This window comes from Podarcis raffonei, chromosome 3 (genome assembly GCF_027172205.1).
Source record: "Podarcis raffonei isolate rPodRaf1 chromosome 3, rPodRaf1.pri, whole genome shotgun sequence".
Lineage (NCBI taxonomy): Eukaryota > Metazoa > Chordata > Lepidosauria > Squamata > Lacertidae > Podarcis > Podarcis raffonei.
In genome coordinates, this window is record NC_070604.1 from 44,537,524 (window position 1) to 44,554,482 (window position 16,959).

Genomic DNA, 16,959 nt, shown 5'->3' on the forward strand with positions numbered 1-16,959 from the left:
TAATTGTATATAGAATAGTCTCACTTACTCATGGCACAGTACCAATCATTAGGCAGAATTTGAAGATACCCCTTGTCTACAGTAACATTACCAAGTTTAGCTCTAACATTACCCAGTCTAGATATGCATTTCTATGCACCATTAAATAGGAGTAAGTTCCACGCAGTGGGACTTGCTTTTGAGTAAACATGCATCACATTTCAGTGCATTTTTTTTAAGCTTTATTGCTTTGTTAAAGAGAAGGACATTTTAAAAAATCATTCTACAGCTAGGCAGTACCTGGAAATCTCAGAAGCCAGAGGGGGTTAGACAGTACGCAGAGGGTTTATTTATCTTCTACATATCATGTTGAATGAGCTGTGAGTTTTCTGCACAGTTTTCTCTCACTGTCCAGGCCCAGCTATGCTTGACTGAAAGCTTGAACACCATGTACCTCAGAGCCTCTCTCTCCAAAATGGAATTTTTGTGCTCTGCATAGCTCTGTACTATTACAAATTGGCTGACGAAAGCTGAGTAATAAAATACACAAATACATGCATAGTTGCATACACTGGTCTCATCAGGAAATAATGAACTCTTCCAAAAGCAAGTGCAAGAGATATTTCTTAGTGTTTCTACTCTCCTCTGTCCCTCGTCCCTAAGGTAAGGCTAATAGGTCATTTTCCAACTCACAAAATTCCCTGTAGAGTTGTAGTACTAGATCAGAAATCCAGTCTTTTCTGCTTGTCCAATGGAGCTGTTATGAAGGGTGAGTTCAACCAGCTACATCATGCACTACTTTAATTGTCCAGTCCTGCTATTAAATAACTCCTTTCCCAAGAAAGCTATGGCCCGAATACAGTGTTCTTAAGTACCTGCTACCATAATTGGGATTAGAGAATCACATCCCAGTTGCTGTGCAACAACTGGTAATATGTCTGTGGCTGATTGCAGCAGTTGCAACAGCTACCAGCCAGGGAATAGGATGCCACATGCTTGCAGCTTTGTGTTGGAGCTGTTGCATTAATAGTGGTGCAAAGCAGCTGTGATGTGCGGTCTCTCAATCCCATTTGTGTCTGAGGTTTGCTGTGTCTGGTATGTCAGCACAGTGCTTTGCAACAAACATATTGAGGTTCAGAGCACATAAATGTTCCTTCTCTTATGCTCTTTGGTGGGACATGGAAGAGAAAAGTCTTATTCATTTGGTAGATTCTAAAAATGTACAGTATAATGTTGAGGGGGAAAATGGTGAATGTGTCAAGTCTCATATCAGTGAATAAAATGGAAAAATGGACTCCAGTCTTGATTATTCCATCTTCATGTTTTCTCAACAGACACTTCTTGAATATGCAGAAAATTGGAAGACATCTGAGGATCCCTTGCCTTTGCTGGAGGTATACACAGAGGCTATCCACAGTTATGTTAAAGTGCGGTCTTACGTTACCTCTGAATGTGAAAATGTAGCCTTGGTGCTTGAACGCTTAGCACTGTGAGTATACTATAATTAGTTTTACGTACACTTGTTTTATATTTTCAAGCTACTTTGGAATATAATGCTGTATATAGTGATGGATAGTTCTTTTAGATAGTAAATGAGGGCCTGACTTACATCTTTAATACATTGGTGAGAGGAAATGGGACTAGATTCAGCTAGTGTTGGACTAGGACCTGGGAGATCAGGGTTCAAATACCAACTCAGTAATGAAGCTGGGTGACCTTGGGCCAGTCACATTTACCACCAATCGGCCCACTGGCAATTAGATACCTTATTATTGGCACTGGGAATACTTGCCCCACAGCTGACATCACATATGACACAAGGTGAATGTGGTTTGTGGGACGCTACCTCATGGGCCAAATTAGGATCTGTGTCAGACCCAATTAGGCCTGTGTACTGGAGGTTCCCCGCTCATGTTGTGAGCAGTGAGAAATTAACTGATTTTGCAATCTTTCTTTTTCAGAAGCTATGCTGAACTTCTGCTATCCCTGCCTCTTGAACTGCCTGAAAACCAATGGAAAGAGTTTCAGTCCTTTATTCAGGTAAGAATTTGGTTTCTTAACCAACCTATTCATCTGGAGTCATAAATATATAATGTTTGGTGCCTCGTGTTTCTCCTACAGTGATGAGTTCTGTTGTGTGTCAGTCTCTCAGATTTATTGTGATCTAAATCTCAGTGAGATGATGGTTTATAGTTCTGCCAGGGGAAAATTGTTCAGATGGAAAGTTTGGTTTAGTTTAGTAGCCTTCCATTTTTTCAAGTAAGTCACATAGCTACTCACCCCTTGTGTTTTGGCAAGGTAAAGAAACTTTGTGATAAAGGGGAATTGAAAATTTGAAGCACTCCACAGTTCTTATCATAATCCTCCATATTCTGAACAAGAATAGTATTGACGTACATAAATCTGTATAAAAATATGAACAAAATAGTGCAGGAACTCTTTGATTGTGGTACCTTTTTTAAAAAGTATGCTTTCTATCCCACCAAGTTATTTTGCTTAGTGTATGATCCTGCTTCATAATCTGTTAGCATAACCCCTTGAGTTGTAGGTTTGTTAGTTAGTTAGTTTGTTTTTTATTTAAAAAAAGTATGATTGGAAGTGAGTTGCGAAAGGCAGATAGCAGTGAGCACTTCGAAAACTCAGTGTTCTTATCTCTTCTCAATCCGTTAGATGCTATCCAGCTAACATAGTTTAGAGACCCATTTCAATCCCTGCTCAGTTTATTCAATTTAACAGAGAAACAGGGAAGATTGTAATTTGGAATTAGGAAGAATGGTACAAAGATATGATTACGTGGCCAGAAAATTAATGGGAAGTGCTGCGCTTTTACTCTTCAGTATTAGAGCCTGCACTCTACAGATGTGAAGTGAAGATTTTATACAAGGTCCACCAGACAGGACATTGGAATATCCTTTGAAATTCCATGTACAGTACAGCGTTGATCATCAACTGGAAAAGCCACCCATGCCCTTTAAAAGGCGGCATATCAGGCAGAAATTTAAAAGGTGTGACTGTAACCCACTGTTGCATTTATTGAATTCCTACCTGTTACACAGCTTTAAAAGGATATGACTCCTTTCATCTCTTTTCTCCCATCTTTTAACATATTTAGTTTGCTTTGCACAGAATGCTTTCAAAGTTCTCAAACAGAAGAGAGTACTGTGTCTGGTAGATGGACTAGGAATTCCATTTTTGTAGCCTACAGAGACCCTTCTGCTGTATGAAGCTACATTCCCTTTCTTCATCTGTGGCTGGCTGAGGAATACCATATGAATGCCAGCTTCCTATCATTCAATGCTGTGATTGCATACCTAGTACACTGGTGCCTGAATAGAAGAGTATGTGAGCGCTTGGTAGCTTTTTCTGGTATTATTATTCAATTGAAAAGATAGTAGAGCTTAGATAATTAGCAGTTAAACTCCGACAGAAGGTGCCAGGGCGTTGTCTTATTTTCAGAGCCAACATTGATTTTGGGTTGGTTCACACCAGATGCTTTTAAGCCGTGATTTAGAGCTAGGTGGATGAGACTCAGCAAGCCAGAGCAAAGAGTTGGACTTGTATGTTTCTCTTTGCTTCTCCTGCACAGCCAGGAATCCTAGCTTAGGAACCAGGAATCGTAGTTGAAAATTGCAGTTGCTAAACAAGCCAGCTTCAAACAACAGCTCTCTGTTTAGAACAGCATCCTTCAACTTAAACATGCTCCCTCTTCTATCATGCAGTGTGATAAAGTCATTGAAAATGGTCACAGTTCAAAAGAGCAAATAGAAGTGGCAGAGAGAAACTATAAAAACTAAAAGAAGCTCTTTTTCACAATGTTTTCAGTGTACTGCAGTATCCTTGTTCAAAAAGGCATGCTGATATGAATGTATATTTAATTTAAAATTGGCTTCCACTTCATTCTTCATTAACAGTTCTTACCAGTGTTGCATTCAGGACTGAACGTCTGTCATGTCAGCTGTGGCAACGTGCTTAGTAAAAATTACTTTAACGTTTGATTATTAAAAGCCCAAGTGCTATTATGAGTTTTATGTAATTTGATGTACATATACTTGTTAAAACTATTTTGGTGGTTTGTTTTTTCCAAGATGGCACACACAAAATTGATGGAAAGTGGCAGCTGCCAATTGCATTTCTTATCTCTTCTTGCTCAAGAAAATGGGACTTGGAAGAATCCAGTTCTTTCTAGTATCCTTTCCCAAGAGCCTCTGGATCAGGATGAGGGTAAGTTTACAAAGGAAATGTAGGCTGAAATGTAGCCTACTGTACAAAGCTAAGAGTTGCATCCATTAGTCTGCTTGCTTTTGCCCCTGGCCCCATGCAGTCTTTGGGTGATTCATCACAAGGGAATGTGGCTTTTGAGCTCGAAAGGTTCTCCAACCCTGCTATTAATTCTTTGCAGGATAAGGCACTTCTGCACTTCAGTTTCTGCCCCCTGTCCAACACGTAGTATAATCATTAGGTGAAGGTGAATTTGCAGAAATCCTCACACACTGTCAGGTAGGCTACAGCTACATGAAAAGACTTGTGAACTGAGAGATACTAACCAACTTTAGAAGTTGACAGTTATGTGTATTTAAATTAGTTCTTACTATAAAATAAAAGTGTGAATGTATCCTTATTTACCAATTGTTATATCTTCCTGTATTAAGTGGAAATGGGAAGACAGAGAATTGGAAATAAGCAGAGAGCTTAAAAGTTTTATGCCTTGCATGGGGGAAAGCCCACTTCGTGTACTGGTTTCAGAAAGGTAGAGATAGTTATGCAGGGGCTGGTTCTGGGGTTGTTCTGACTATGTGCAATTTCAGCTTTACACACAGTCCCTGGAACCTAACCCCTGTGCAAGTTGTGAATCAACTGTATAGACAATAGTTTTCCATTTGTTGCCCAATTATTCCACTTTCTGCAGCATTTTTAAATCTCTTCTCTCCATGAGAAATGGCATTAGAGAATGCAAGTTAGAGAAGAAAATTCTTCGTAATTCCATGTATAGTGATTAGTTTATACGTGATCATTAATGACGGAGAAAAAGAAATGCACCATTACTTTTGAGTCAATTCTTCTATGGTAAAGCTTTCTTGTGGAAGCACCCATATTTTAAGATTTGTGAGTTAATACTTACCATGGCAAGCATCCAGAGGGCAAACTATTTAGCTCTAGTGTAATCGTGTGTTCAATACTTCCTTGGTGTCTCGTCTCGTCTTTAAAGTATTAGTTTCGTGCTCCCCATATCAGTGATCCATGTGTTCAGCTGGATCAGCTGGTTGCATGCATGAATTAAGGCAAAAATAAATAAAAATGCTACCTGTGCATTTAATTGGCATGGCACAGAGATACCTGCGTACAAAATATTAAGATTTGTCACTGCCGTGTTACATGGCTGCAAGAGCCATTTTCTTTCCCTTCTTCTTTAAGGACTACTTGGGCTTAATGGGAGTATGAAGACATGCATAGTAGAGATATGAGGAATGCTGCTACTGCCTCCTTTGGGAAGCAGTGGTTGGAAAACAGTTTAAGTGCTCATCTGGCATGATGGGAAGGCATGTAAAAAATTTGATTTTGCTTTGTATTTGTAAGCTTCCTTTGTCTTAAGAGAAGCAGGATGGTGATGTTTGCCACACCCCAATAATTGCTTGCAAAGCTATTTAATGTGTGGAAATCTGGGAATTAATTGAATATTTTATTTTTATTTTACTTATTAAGTGCATATCTCACATTTCTTCCCAAAGGACCAGGTGGCAAACACTTCACGTAATAAAAACACAATTTAAAATGAAATACTGACAAAGAGTTGTATCTGACGAAGTTGTCCTATTCATGCAAAGGCAGATTCCTCCTCCTTCCCCTTCTTCCCAAAAATCTGTTACAGGGGTTTCCCCACCCTCCAGAACATTTTAGCGGGGTACAAGGAGAGGGAGGAGAAGTTTCATTGTAGAAGTGGAAATCCTTGTGCAAATTGGACAGCTTCGTCAGATACAACCCATAGAGTCTGGGAAGACTGAAATAATGTTTGAGATGGTGTCCTTGACACTTTCAGGGTTACCAAGGTGTTGAGGTACTTTAAGAGTTTAGTCCCTTAGTTATAATGGTCTGAATGAAGTTTGCATTAATTTCCACGCTGTTATTAATTACCATCTACAGTACATACAAATGGTATGTTTATGAATAGTGCTGCTCACACTAGAAATTTGGTTAGCACAATATTAAATCTTGAATTGAGGCCTCTTGCCAAATAGGGGTTGGGCTTAAGTTTATTTATGTAAGAATACAACTAAAACTATGATAAAACCATAATAAACACAATTAAAAATGTCCTGCACAGTAGGGATAGCCTTTAGGAGAAAGGAAAGAACATCATAGGGGGAAACTAATGATTGAGGATTTATTTTGATAAAGAATTGTATTAGATGTGGTATGGGTGGGCATCTGAGAGATTAAATATTGGGTTTCTATTGTTCATTGAAGATTGAGCAGAGTGAAGTTTATAGTGGCTTAAAATTTATTTTTGTATTCTAAAATAGATCTTGTTTCTGCATTGACTGTGTTATTTGTGTCATGGTTGTGTTTTTGTAGCATAACTTGGTCTTGTGATCATCCTTGCTCACAGGTTAACTGTACCGTGAAATTAAAGGTTGCTGTGGATTTGCAAGAGGAAAACTAAAACCTTGACATTAAAACTACAGATGTTAATAATACTAATGTGACGTACAGTTCCGATTCATGAGTTTAAAATGGACATTTTTTTAAACCTCAAGGTCTTCCGTATCTTATTTCAGTGATAGCAGAGAATGTTCCTCTGTTAATGCAAGACAGGTTACCTGAAATGATAAACACTGTGGTTTAAAGGATTATTAGGGACCGTGGGTGGAAGAGCAAGGCTAAAAAATAAGAAATGTAATTAGTCACTCAATCATGTGGAAGATGGAAAAGAATATGAATGTTTTGGATTGGGCATGGAAAATGAACATTGAATAAATGCATCATTTTGTGTTTAACAATGAACAGTACTAAACCTTTGCATATACAGAACTGTCATCTCTAGTTAGTAAAATAACTTTCTCCCGGATTTCACAATGGCCTGTGTGTGCATTTCTTGTTAAGAAAGCACGCCTGTGTTGCATAGCTTAGGAAAATATATTCTAATTTCTTACTTAGCTTGTCATTATCTTTTTTTAAAACTTAAGCTGATTTTAATAAGTTGCACAATTAAATATGCAAAGTGAGGCAGTTACTCTAATCACATAACATGGAGTAACTTCTCAAAATATGATTTGATTATCAGGAGCGCCATTGTGAACTGAGACAGTCTGCTCTTCTCCCCACCCCTGCCATGGTGTCAAAAATAGTTAAGAGTTAAATGTCACATTGCTTGACTCAGGCAAATGATGGTTACTACTAACCACAGTTTGTACCCAGACCAGATACTGAAACCAAGATGTGGTACACTGGACCGTTGTCTTGCCTTAGTAATGGACTGGACAAGAGCCAATAAACTGACAATCTACATAAGACTGAGACATTGTTATTGGGTGGTTCCCTAGATCAAATGGATGGGAGTGTGTTGTGGACACTTGGTCTAAAAATTGTAGACATGAGGATTAGCTAGGTAAGCCTAGGTAAGAAACCTGCCAAATTACAGACAAAGGTTTGTGTATTAGCCACCTGTAAACTCGACTGAGGGGACAGAGAGAACTAAAGGTGGTTTGCTTTACGCCCTGTGGTTTTGTGAACAACTACTTTTTAAAATGGCATATATCATAGGGGTGCCTATAAGAAAGGAGCGTGCAAAATTTCAGAGGAATGGGGGCAGGGGCTAGTGACTGACACGATTGGAAAAAATCACGTTTGGCACCAAAACTCCAGAAACAATGCAAAGCTGATAAATAGGAGTGGATGTGTAGCACAAAGGCAAAAGGGCATCAACGTCTGGCATTTTCAAGTGAGCACTGCTAGCAAAACTAGCAAAGAACACAGAGCATAGAAGAACAAGGTGATACATCAACATCTGTTCTCCAAAGAACAGTGTTTAAAGAGCTTCTGTAAAGCTATTCAAGGTTTTTCTGTGGATATGGCACAGTAAATTTGCAAGACATTTTAATGTCTGAATAATAGCTGTGTTAAAAGTTCTGAAACGTAACAGTTTTGATACAATATAAGCATTGTCTGGTTTTTTGTTTAGTGATTATAAAGTAGTGGTTTAATAGTGGCAAAACAAAGCAATTTTTTGTCTCATTTGCATGCTTTTAAGTGATCCTGATAGTTTACTCTCTTTTTCTATTTTAATTTTAAAGAAACATTTATTCAAAATTCTGCAAAACACAGTGTTATCAAACAGAATCTGATGACAATATACATAGTCCACATACAATTATAGATCACTGTTCAACAAAAACAGACATAAAATAAAACCAAAATAAACATCTTCCCATCAGATGTTAAGGAGATAAGTTATTTACACAACTTTAGAAAATATTTGAAGGTAGCCCTGTATAGGGAAGTTTTTTAATGTTTAATGTTGTATTACGTTTTTATATATGTTGGAAGACACTCAGAGTGGCTGGAGCAACCTAGTCAGATGGGCGAGGGTACCAAAAATTGTTGTTGAATGTAGCGACTGGAACTATTTATAACATAGATATAATGGCTGAACAAGACAGGGTTACAAACATGGACTCTATTATACCAAGGGAAAGTAATTAAAGTGTTCTGTTGTCGTAAGTCACTATCAGCCATATTCATTCATTACTGCTTTGTTTCATTGCTCTTTATTTGCCTATTTTCTTTTTCTTTATTCCTCATCATCCCAAAACTGTCTAAATAATTTTATTTATTTATCTTTATCCAATTACCTTCCCCATTTTTTCTCTAGTTTGGGAACCCTCCAAACATACATATTTTCTGAGTATGTTTTATTTAGCCGAGTGCCTTATTTTATGTCAGCCTTCTTCAATCTTGTGCCTTCTAAATGTTTTGGATGACAATTCCCATCATCCTTGACCGCTGGTGGTGTTGGTTGGGACTAGTGAGAGTTACATTCCAAAAACATCTGGAGGGCACCAGGTCAGGGAATGCTGTTAGTTGAGCAAGCTATAAGTGTCTATTAAAAATTAAGGCTGCAAATCAAGGAAGCAGTATATGATTGTCAGGGAGAACTACATGTGCAACCTGAGTAGGATTACAGGTGGTGCCATTTTGTGTGTGTCCAATTGACGCACAACCACCATTGTACACATCATTTTTGGCCCTGGAATGAAGTGGAACAGGCTTATAGTGACCCAGAACACAACTCCTGCACAAGCGGGGAGTTGCCTGTACATGTATTCACTACAATTGTTGTCATTGCCAAAGTCACTGTTCAGTATAAGAAGAGGCTTCTCTTCTGCCATTGGGACTGCTGTACCAAAACATCAAACAAATTAGATGTACATGTAGCTCTCTCACCATTCCCATGCCAGCACATCACTTCGTTTAATTGCTGCTGCAGTTAATGAAAAATATACCTTGACATTTGATTTTGGAAAGCATTGCCAAAGCATTTCGAGTCAGTATAGGGAGACTTATTGAAGACTGTTATTAATAAGTTTTTGCCTGTTACATATTTGTTTGACCCTTCCAAAATTACAAAATTACAATTGCTTTCCATGCTCACTTAAGTTAAAACTTTGTCTTTCTTAAAAGGTATGGGAAAATAGTGCACATACTGTTTCACTTTTCAAAAACATGAAGATAAAGATTGGCTGAATAGTTCATTTTAATTTATGATATAATTCACAATTTTAATTTACAAAATTTAGAAATTTAATTGTGAAGGCTTTATAACAAAAATACAAGTACATGGTTAAGGTATAAATACTAGTTGTAAATATTAACTGGTCTTTACTGATTCACACATACATTGGTGTTAAATATTTAATGGACAGTTACTGATCACATATTGTTGTTTCGCCCTGTTTGCATTTCACATTTTAAAGTGGAAAGTTCAATCACCTTACAGTTTGGTCTGAAACAAGTCTAATTGAAAGTACGCCTCATTGTTATCAGTGAAGCTTTCTTGCTTTGCAGCATTAATGTAGTAACATTCTAGAATGTAAGCCAGTGCTTAGCTGCATTGGATTGTGATACTGTATTGTGTGTTTTGATGTAGTAATTTTAACACTTAATATTGGGTTTATACCTTTTTATGTGCCTGAGATTCAGTAACAAGAACGGACAAAAGGCAAGTTTGTCTGTTGATGAATACATATTATTCTCTGGCTTCTGAAATTTGAATTATAAGGATATTCAGTAATTGCATTTAAGTCTCTTTCCTAAGTTGTAAAGAGCATTTCTAGCAATGTACCTAATGTTGGAAGATAGTATAAAATGTGTTTGTTTCTAGTATTTGAAATTATTATTGTGAGTTGTATTATCATTCAGTGGATATCACTGATAAAGCCTGTTTTTAATCAGTGTGTTAGTTTAAAAATATTATTTATTATTATATAATATATAATATAATATTATTATACTGGAAAGTATCTTTGTAAATAATTTATGGCGGAATTCAGATGAGATTGACCTCTGAATCATAAATCACAATTGTCTTTTTGCAGCCGTAATAATACTGAATCTGCCTCTTTCGTCCCATTTCATCAGCTTGCTCTCTGAAAAGTAATTAGAACGATTAATTTATCTGCAAGAATATCTGTTTTCATATTATAAAGCTACTTAATCCAGACAAGCTGCAGTGACATTGATTTTAATCTATTTCCTTAACCTTTTTGGTGGATCTTTTTTAATTAACTTTTGCATCCTAGCTTTATTGATTTATTTTGGTTTTTTACCTTTAGACTCTATAGATGAGTCATAATTGTACATATAAAGCCATCTGGATTCTTCTCCAATTTCTCTCTCATTTTACCCTTCTTCTAAAGACCAGTGTCTAAAATCTCTTTGTAAATACAAAAATTAGTGTGTGCGCATGTGGGAAAAACAAGTAGCTTTTAATCAGGTTTTGTTTTTGTTTTGTTTTGTTTAAAAAAACCTTTTAAATAATTTTAAATTTGGTTCTAATGTGTGCAACTTAAAATATATCTGGAGTGTCTCTCTTGATGGAACCTAGCCCGGCCAGGTGGGTTTCAAGGTGGGTCACAGTTCGGTCCCACTGCATTGTGCACCCCAGTTCATCACTTCACTTGTTCACATAGGTGTGCATAGCAGTCATTACCCTCCACCCGCGCTGCGACTGGCTTTGGGCTCTTGCACAAGGATGCTGCCACCCAGCAATAGAGAGGGGTGTCGCCACCACCTTCCCAACACTTCCGCCTGTTGGTCAAGCTTGACCTCGGGGGTGGAGGTGTGGCCAGCTTGCAGCATTGGGCTGCCACACAAGGAAGCTGTCTCTGCAGATCCCTCATAGCTGGCCCTAGAGTGGCCCTAAGGAGAAGGAGCCGCTGCCGCCGCTGTCCAACCCCAAAGGCTGGGCTTGGGTGCTGCTTCCTTCGATGAGGGAACCTGTTTTGGGGGTGCCTAGGTGCACACCCTCAAAAGAAATGTGTCTGGAGCTGCGACCCTCCCCGTCCTGCCCTCTCCATGCTATGCCACTGGCACTGGCTCTTATATATGTTCATCGCTGCAGCTTTCTTTGTAAGTGCTAGCTTGAGAGCCATAGGTGATAAGGAACTGCATGTCAGAGGGTGCATGGAATTCCATGCAGGTGAATGAGCTAGCGGAGGAGGAATGGAACACTGTTCCTACTGTGCACCCAGTGTAGAAACCAAGTAGGGTGCCAGAATCTGGTGCTTAGCATAAAAATACAATGAATTGTTGCAGGAAGGAAATACTTCTTTGTCTCCCTCTGTAGCCCCTCCAGTCCCTCTCCTGTTATAAAAAAATACATAATTGCAGACTAGTTTGTGGTCTTATTTATTAGGATTATTTGTTGGTTCTACCAATCCTGTAGTCATATATTTGTACAATTGTGTGCCGAATGAAATCTTACCTTGACACCATCCAGCATAAATTGTTCATTAAGAAGGTTGTTCAGCCCCCTCTCCCCTCATTATAACTTGTGTTCTCTGAAGTAAATTATGTTGAAATACAAATAATATTACTGCAAAAAAGGTAATCTCACTTATTTCCCATACCATAATTAAGAAAAGTTGGTATATCATAGGGTTTGTTCAGAAGTTGTCCCTGAGAAGGAATCAAGGTAGAATTTGGGTTTATGAACCCCCTTACCCATGTTTCTACTTCTCTTTTCATGATAACTGGTGACAGAACAGGAGCTTCTATACTCTTATGGTGAGAGGGATTGAGGAGGGAATGTACAGCAGTGAAATCATGTCCAAACTCTTAACCACATTGATGATCAGAGGGAAGAATTGAAGCTCTGGCTTACTTTTTTAAAATTGAAATAGGTTTACTGTAGTCAAGTTGGGCCCTTTCAAAATCCTTCTAACAGTTAGTGCCTTTGCCTTTCATGATAAATACTGGTATGTAGACCTGTGTTAACACTTACTGCATGGTGAGCTAACAATATGTCTAATTGTCTTTCAGTGAATCAGTTTTTAACCTTTGAAGGCCCTATGCTACTGGATGTGCGCATTAAGCATTTGATGAAAACAAAGCAGTTAACTCAAGCAACTGCCCTGGCAAAAGTGTGCTCTGACAATCCAGAAATCAGCAGCAAAGGCAGTTTTAAGCAAACCTATCTAGTCTGCCTTTGTTCTGGGTCACCAAATGAAAAGCTAATGCAGGAGGTAAGTATGTTTTAGAAATATGCCTTGTGACTTTCTCAAAGCATCAGTAATAAGAGTATTGGGAAACATGGTTCAGAAGTGCATGTTGTAACATTCTCTGAAGAAAGAATTACTTGTGTTCTAGAACAGTTAAGCTTGAGTCAGTGCAAACTGTAAGGTATAAAACATCTTGGGCCAGATTCAACTACCCCATTCATGGAAGCTAGCACAAGGACTCCACCTAGCTCAATGGAGCTTTCCCCCTCTCTTCCCCTGTACCTGCCCCAAATCCTCCCTGGAGAGTTGGGAGAACCCCCAGAACAGCATGGCAGGAAGGAGAAGGAAGATTGTTTCATCTGGCAAGCAGAAATATTCTCATTGGTGGTATATTTAATTCCACCCATTGACTTATCCCTTAAAAAAGAATTGTTGAGGTGTTTGCCATATTTTATTATATGGGGGTCTATTCGTTAATGTATAGTACCCAGTATTTGGATATAATGGCCTTTAAATTGGAACAATTGGGCATAGAAAGGTTAGGAGGGAATTCATGGTTTTGAATAATTCTGGGAGATGAAGGTTTTCATGGAAGCTCTTAATATAAGGGGTAATTAAATATGCTCAGTGGTCAGTCTTTGAAACATTCATATCTGTTAGACCCTCTTTGGCAGTAATCAGAAAGGAACTGACAGCCTTGTTCGAGCTTTTGAAGAGAAATGACAGAATGACTCCATTTGGCATTAATATCTTTTAAAATGCCCTTCCTCTTTCAGCATTAACCACACTACCTGGTGAATGCTAAGCTTTTGACTACCTTCAAATCCTTTAACCATGGCTGGCATTGACCTCAGCGCAGATGCTCTGCTGCAGCATTGTTAAAGTTGAAAAGGGTTAGAAGAAAGGGATTCTAGTACTGTATAAGGAAGGCAGTTCATGAACATGCTGAAGCCCAGAGGTTGCTCCCAATCTCTTAACCAAAATTAAGTCCTTTAGTTCCTGGAGTCCTTTCACTTGGATTATTTTATATTTGGGAATGATTTGTACAGGTCCTTACAAACATAGGGTAGGATTTCCCTAACAAGACCTATCAGCAGAAGCCCTGCACAAAACATTTTGCTTGCACAGTGGGGCTTTTCCACTCCACCCACCCATGTGTGTTGGTAAGGCGAATCCCCAGAACAGTACTCAGAAGGTGGAGAGGTGAGTGGTTATTCTGTTTGGCAAACGGAAACGCTTGCACTGACAGAAGGATCAGAAGAGTGTGACGTTAAATTCCTCCCATAAACTAATAAAACATACATAGAGACTTAAGTATTTTTGTCTGTGTTAGCAGTATTTTTAGTCTCTCTGGATAAGTGTAATAGAAGATGCTGGTGTATAAATTTAGGAGATCATTGAGATGATTTATGTAATGTATAAACTGTACAAGTTAGATTTTTTTTCTTTTTGAAAAATAATCATGGTTTTTACATAGACTATCACTGTTTAAAGCAATTGCTTAAACTGCTATGTACTATGCATGTTTTGATGTAATCGGATTTAATATTTTAACTGAAAACAAATTACTTAATCTTTTTTTCCTCACTCTTCAGATTGCAGATATAGACTGCAAAGATGCTTTAGAAATGATCTGTAATCTAGAATCTGAAGGAGATGAAAAGAGTGCTCTTATTTTATGTGCAGCATTTTTATCTCGTCAACTGCAGCAGGGAGAGATGTATTGTGCATGGTAGGTTTGAATCCTTTGAAGTATGTTAGTTAGAATATATTATACAGCAAATATACAAATGGAGTAATGGAACAGAAATCTTATAAAATTGAGTATTTTGTCATAACTTGTGATAGCTAGTGCCATTGGCGTCCCTAATTTATCCTAATTAATGATAAGATAGCAGATCAAATATTACAAAGCAACCGTAGTTTTACCTCTGTAGGAACCAAATTCTACAGCTCTTAGCAGACTGCTGTAATAGAAGTTAAGTTAATATATCTAAAATACTTACCTCATCATTGCGAGATTTTATTGTACCAGTACATTTCCAAGTACTATGCAGTGAAATGACTAGTAGACTGTTCCTTGTGAAAATAACCCAGAGCATATTTAACGCTGAAACGTGCATCCTTACCATTTATATCTGTATAAGATAGATATTGAGTGTTAAGTGGGAAAATATAATACTTGGAATGAAATGCTTAGTCATGAAAATGTTAGCACATTTAACATTTAGGATTTTTCTGTAAATTTTATTAAAATAAGATTTCAATCACAAGTTCAAGAATGATGGATTGTAAATCACTCTTAGTTTTATGCTGCTCAAGATGCATTAAGCAAGCCAATTTCCTCATCTCAAGTATTCAGAAAGAATGACTTGCTTTCCATGTGTCCAGGCATAGTTTAGATTACTTTAAGTCAAACAGTTCTCTTTTAAATGTACTGTAATCTTTCTCCTGTTTTTGGTCAAAATATCATGCAGGTAGGCTGCCTCTGAAGCTATTATTTTTCTTTGTATTCCAACTGTTTCCAAAAATTCCCAATAAGTAGAAGCTGCAGGGAATTCCCAAGGTGCCGTACTAGCAATTGTTTACCTTAATTTATAGGGCATGGGGCTGCCACCTCTGTTGCATTGATTGCCAACTCCCAACCCCCTCCCTTCACCCCTGCCCACTTGCTACCCCTGCCAACACACTACCCTCCCCATTGTGAATCCCCATCCTTCCACATCTCTCACAGCTCGCCCCAATCCACTGTGAGAGGGTGAGAAGATGAGAAAGTCTTTCATCGCATTCTGCCAGAATGAAGTGTGCATTTTGAAATTCCCACTTCCTTCCAGGAGCAGTGGAAAAGGGAGAGAAAGACACACACACCCTTCTAGTGACTACAGTGTTTCAATGTTAGAATAGTTTTAACTTTGTAAATCTCAATTTTCAGGGAACTGACACTCTTCTGGAGCAAACTACAGCAAAGGGTAGAGCCTTCTGTACAAATATATCTAGAGAGATGTCGTCAACTTTCTGTGTTAACAAAGACAGTATACCACATTTTCTTCCTAATTAAAGTAATCAATTCAGAGGTAAGGATGTGCAGTAAGGTTATTTGTGATGCTGTGAATTGAAAATCCACTTGGTAGTGACTTGCAAAGTATAGTGCACCTACCTCATGAAAATACAGTTCTTCGCACTTCCAACTATGGTATCTGCATGTGTAAACTAGCAATCAGAAGTTCCTGTGAAGCATAATTTCCTCTTGTCTCAGAGAATGCTGGCATGACAGTGTGCACTTTGCACTCAGTATCTCTGGCTGCCAAAAATGTCCAAAACACTAACCATTTGCTTAGAACATCTTTTAAAGAAAGGGAGGGAGGATGAGCCCATCTGTGGGAGAGAGCTTTTGATTGCTTTTGACCATTCTAGATGGCCTTGACTCCTACATCAGTTTTATGAAGTAGAAAGATTGCATTGGGTACAATACAGCCAAATTTTGCTCACTCTGTTTCAATAGCATCCTGGGTAAAGTATTTATTTTCCTGTTATGTTTATATTTCTAGGCTATTTTCCTGCCCAAAGGCCAGTAAACCAGGTTACAAATAAAAACAGCTCAAAACTTAGAAGCCAACAGCTAAACAAAATAAAGAAACAAAAGTCAAATGCAGAGCAGCACCAAAACAACCTCCAACTGTTAAAAAGCAAACATCAAAATACAGCAAGAAACCAGGCCAGCATGAAATCAAGACCAAAGGAACAATGAAATAATAAAACAATTGTAACAGAACAGCCTATAGTGTGGAGGTAATACAAGTATAGGGGAGATAGTTCCACATCCTGTTTCAGGACGATGTGGGCAAGTGGAAGTTCTTCCAGGGAATAGGTCTTAGTAGGTCAGTTGTATTCTTTAGTTTGGGACCTTAGTTTGCTTGACTCTGCCTTAAATTGTATAGCAATGTCTGCCCAAGAGTTGCTAAAGATACTAGGTTGGATCCAGAGAAGAGGACATTTGCACAAGTAGATTTTCTTCATGTGTCCTTCACATGAAAAGCTACATGATACTGCTGTCCGATTTCAGCTCATTCATTCCCATTCCAGCATTTCATCTTCCAGCCATCAGAAACATTTTATTTGATGGATGCAGGTAGCTGCAATTTGGGTTGGGAAATTCTTTTCATGCAAACATCCTTATGCTTACGTTTCTCTGGATACAACCCAGAGATGTTTGAGAATGGCATTTACAGGTAATAGCTCTGATAAATGTTGAGCCTTGCGGGACACA

General features: G+C 38.2%; 1 protein-coding gene across 2 annotated transcripts in view; it reads left to right on the forward strand.

The window, feature by feature from the left end:
* The window catches only part of ZNF292 (zinc finger protein 292), a 29,648-nt gene that overhangs the window by 4,265 nt on the left and 8,424 nt on the right, over positions 1 to 16,959 (forward strand). Inside the window, exons 2-7 of one of the 2 annotated variants that reach the window (XM_053381411.1) lie at positions 1,314 to 1,468; positions 1,941 to 2,019; positions 4,065 to 4,200; positions 12,514 to 12,716; positions 14,288 to 14,424; positions 15,625 to 15,766. In XM_053381411.1, coding sequence (XP_053237386.1) covers positions 1,314 to 1,468; positions 1,941 to 2,019; positions 4,065 to 4,200; positions 12,514 to 12,716; positions 14,288 to 14,424; positions 15,625 to 15,766 — 852 coding nt within the window. Of the gene's footprint in view, positions 1 to 1,313; positions 1,469 to 1,940; positions 2,020 to 4,064; positions 4,201 to 12,513; positions 12,717 to 14,287; positions 14,425 to 15,624; positions 15,767 to 16,959 lie in introns of those variants that run through there. The other variant, XM_053381412.1, reaches the window with a different exon arrangement.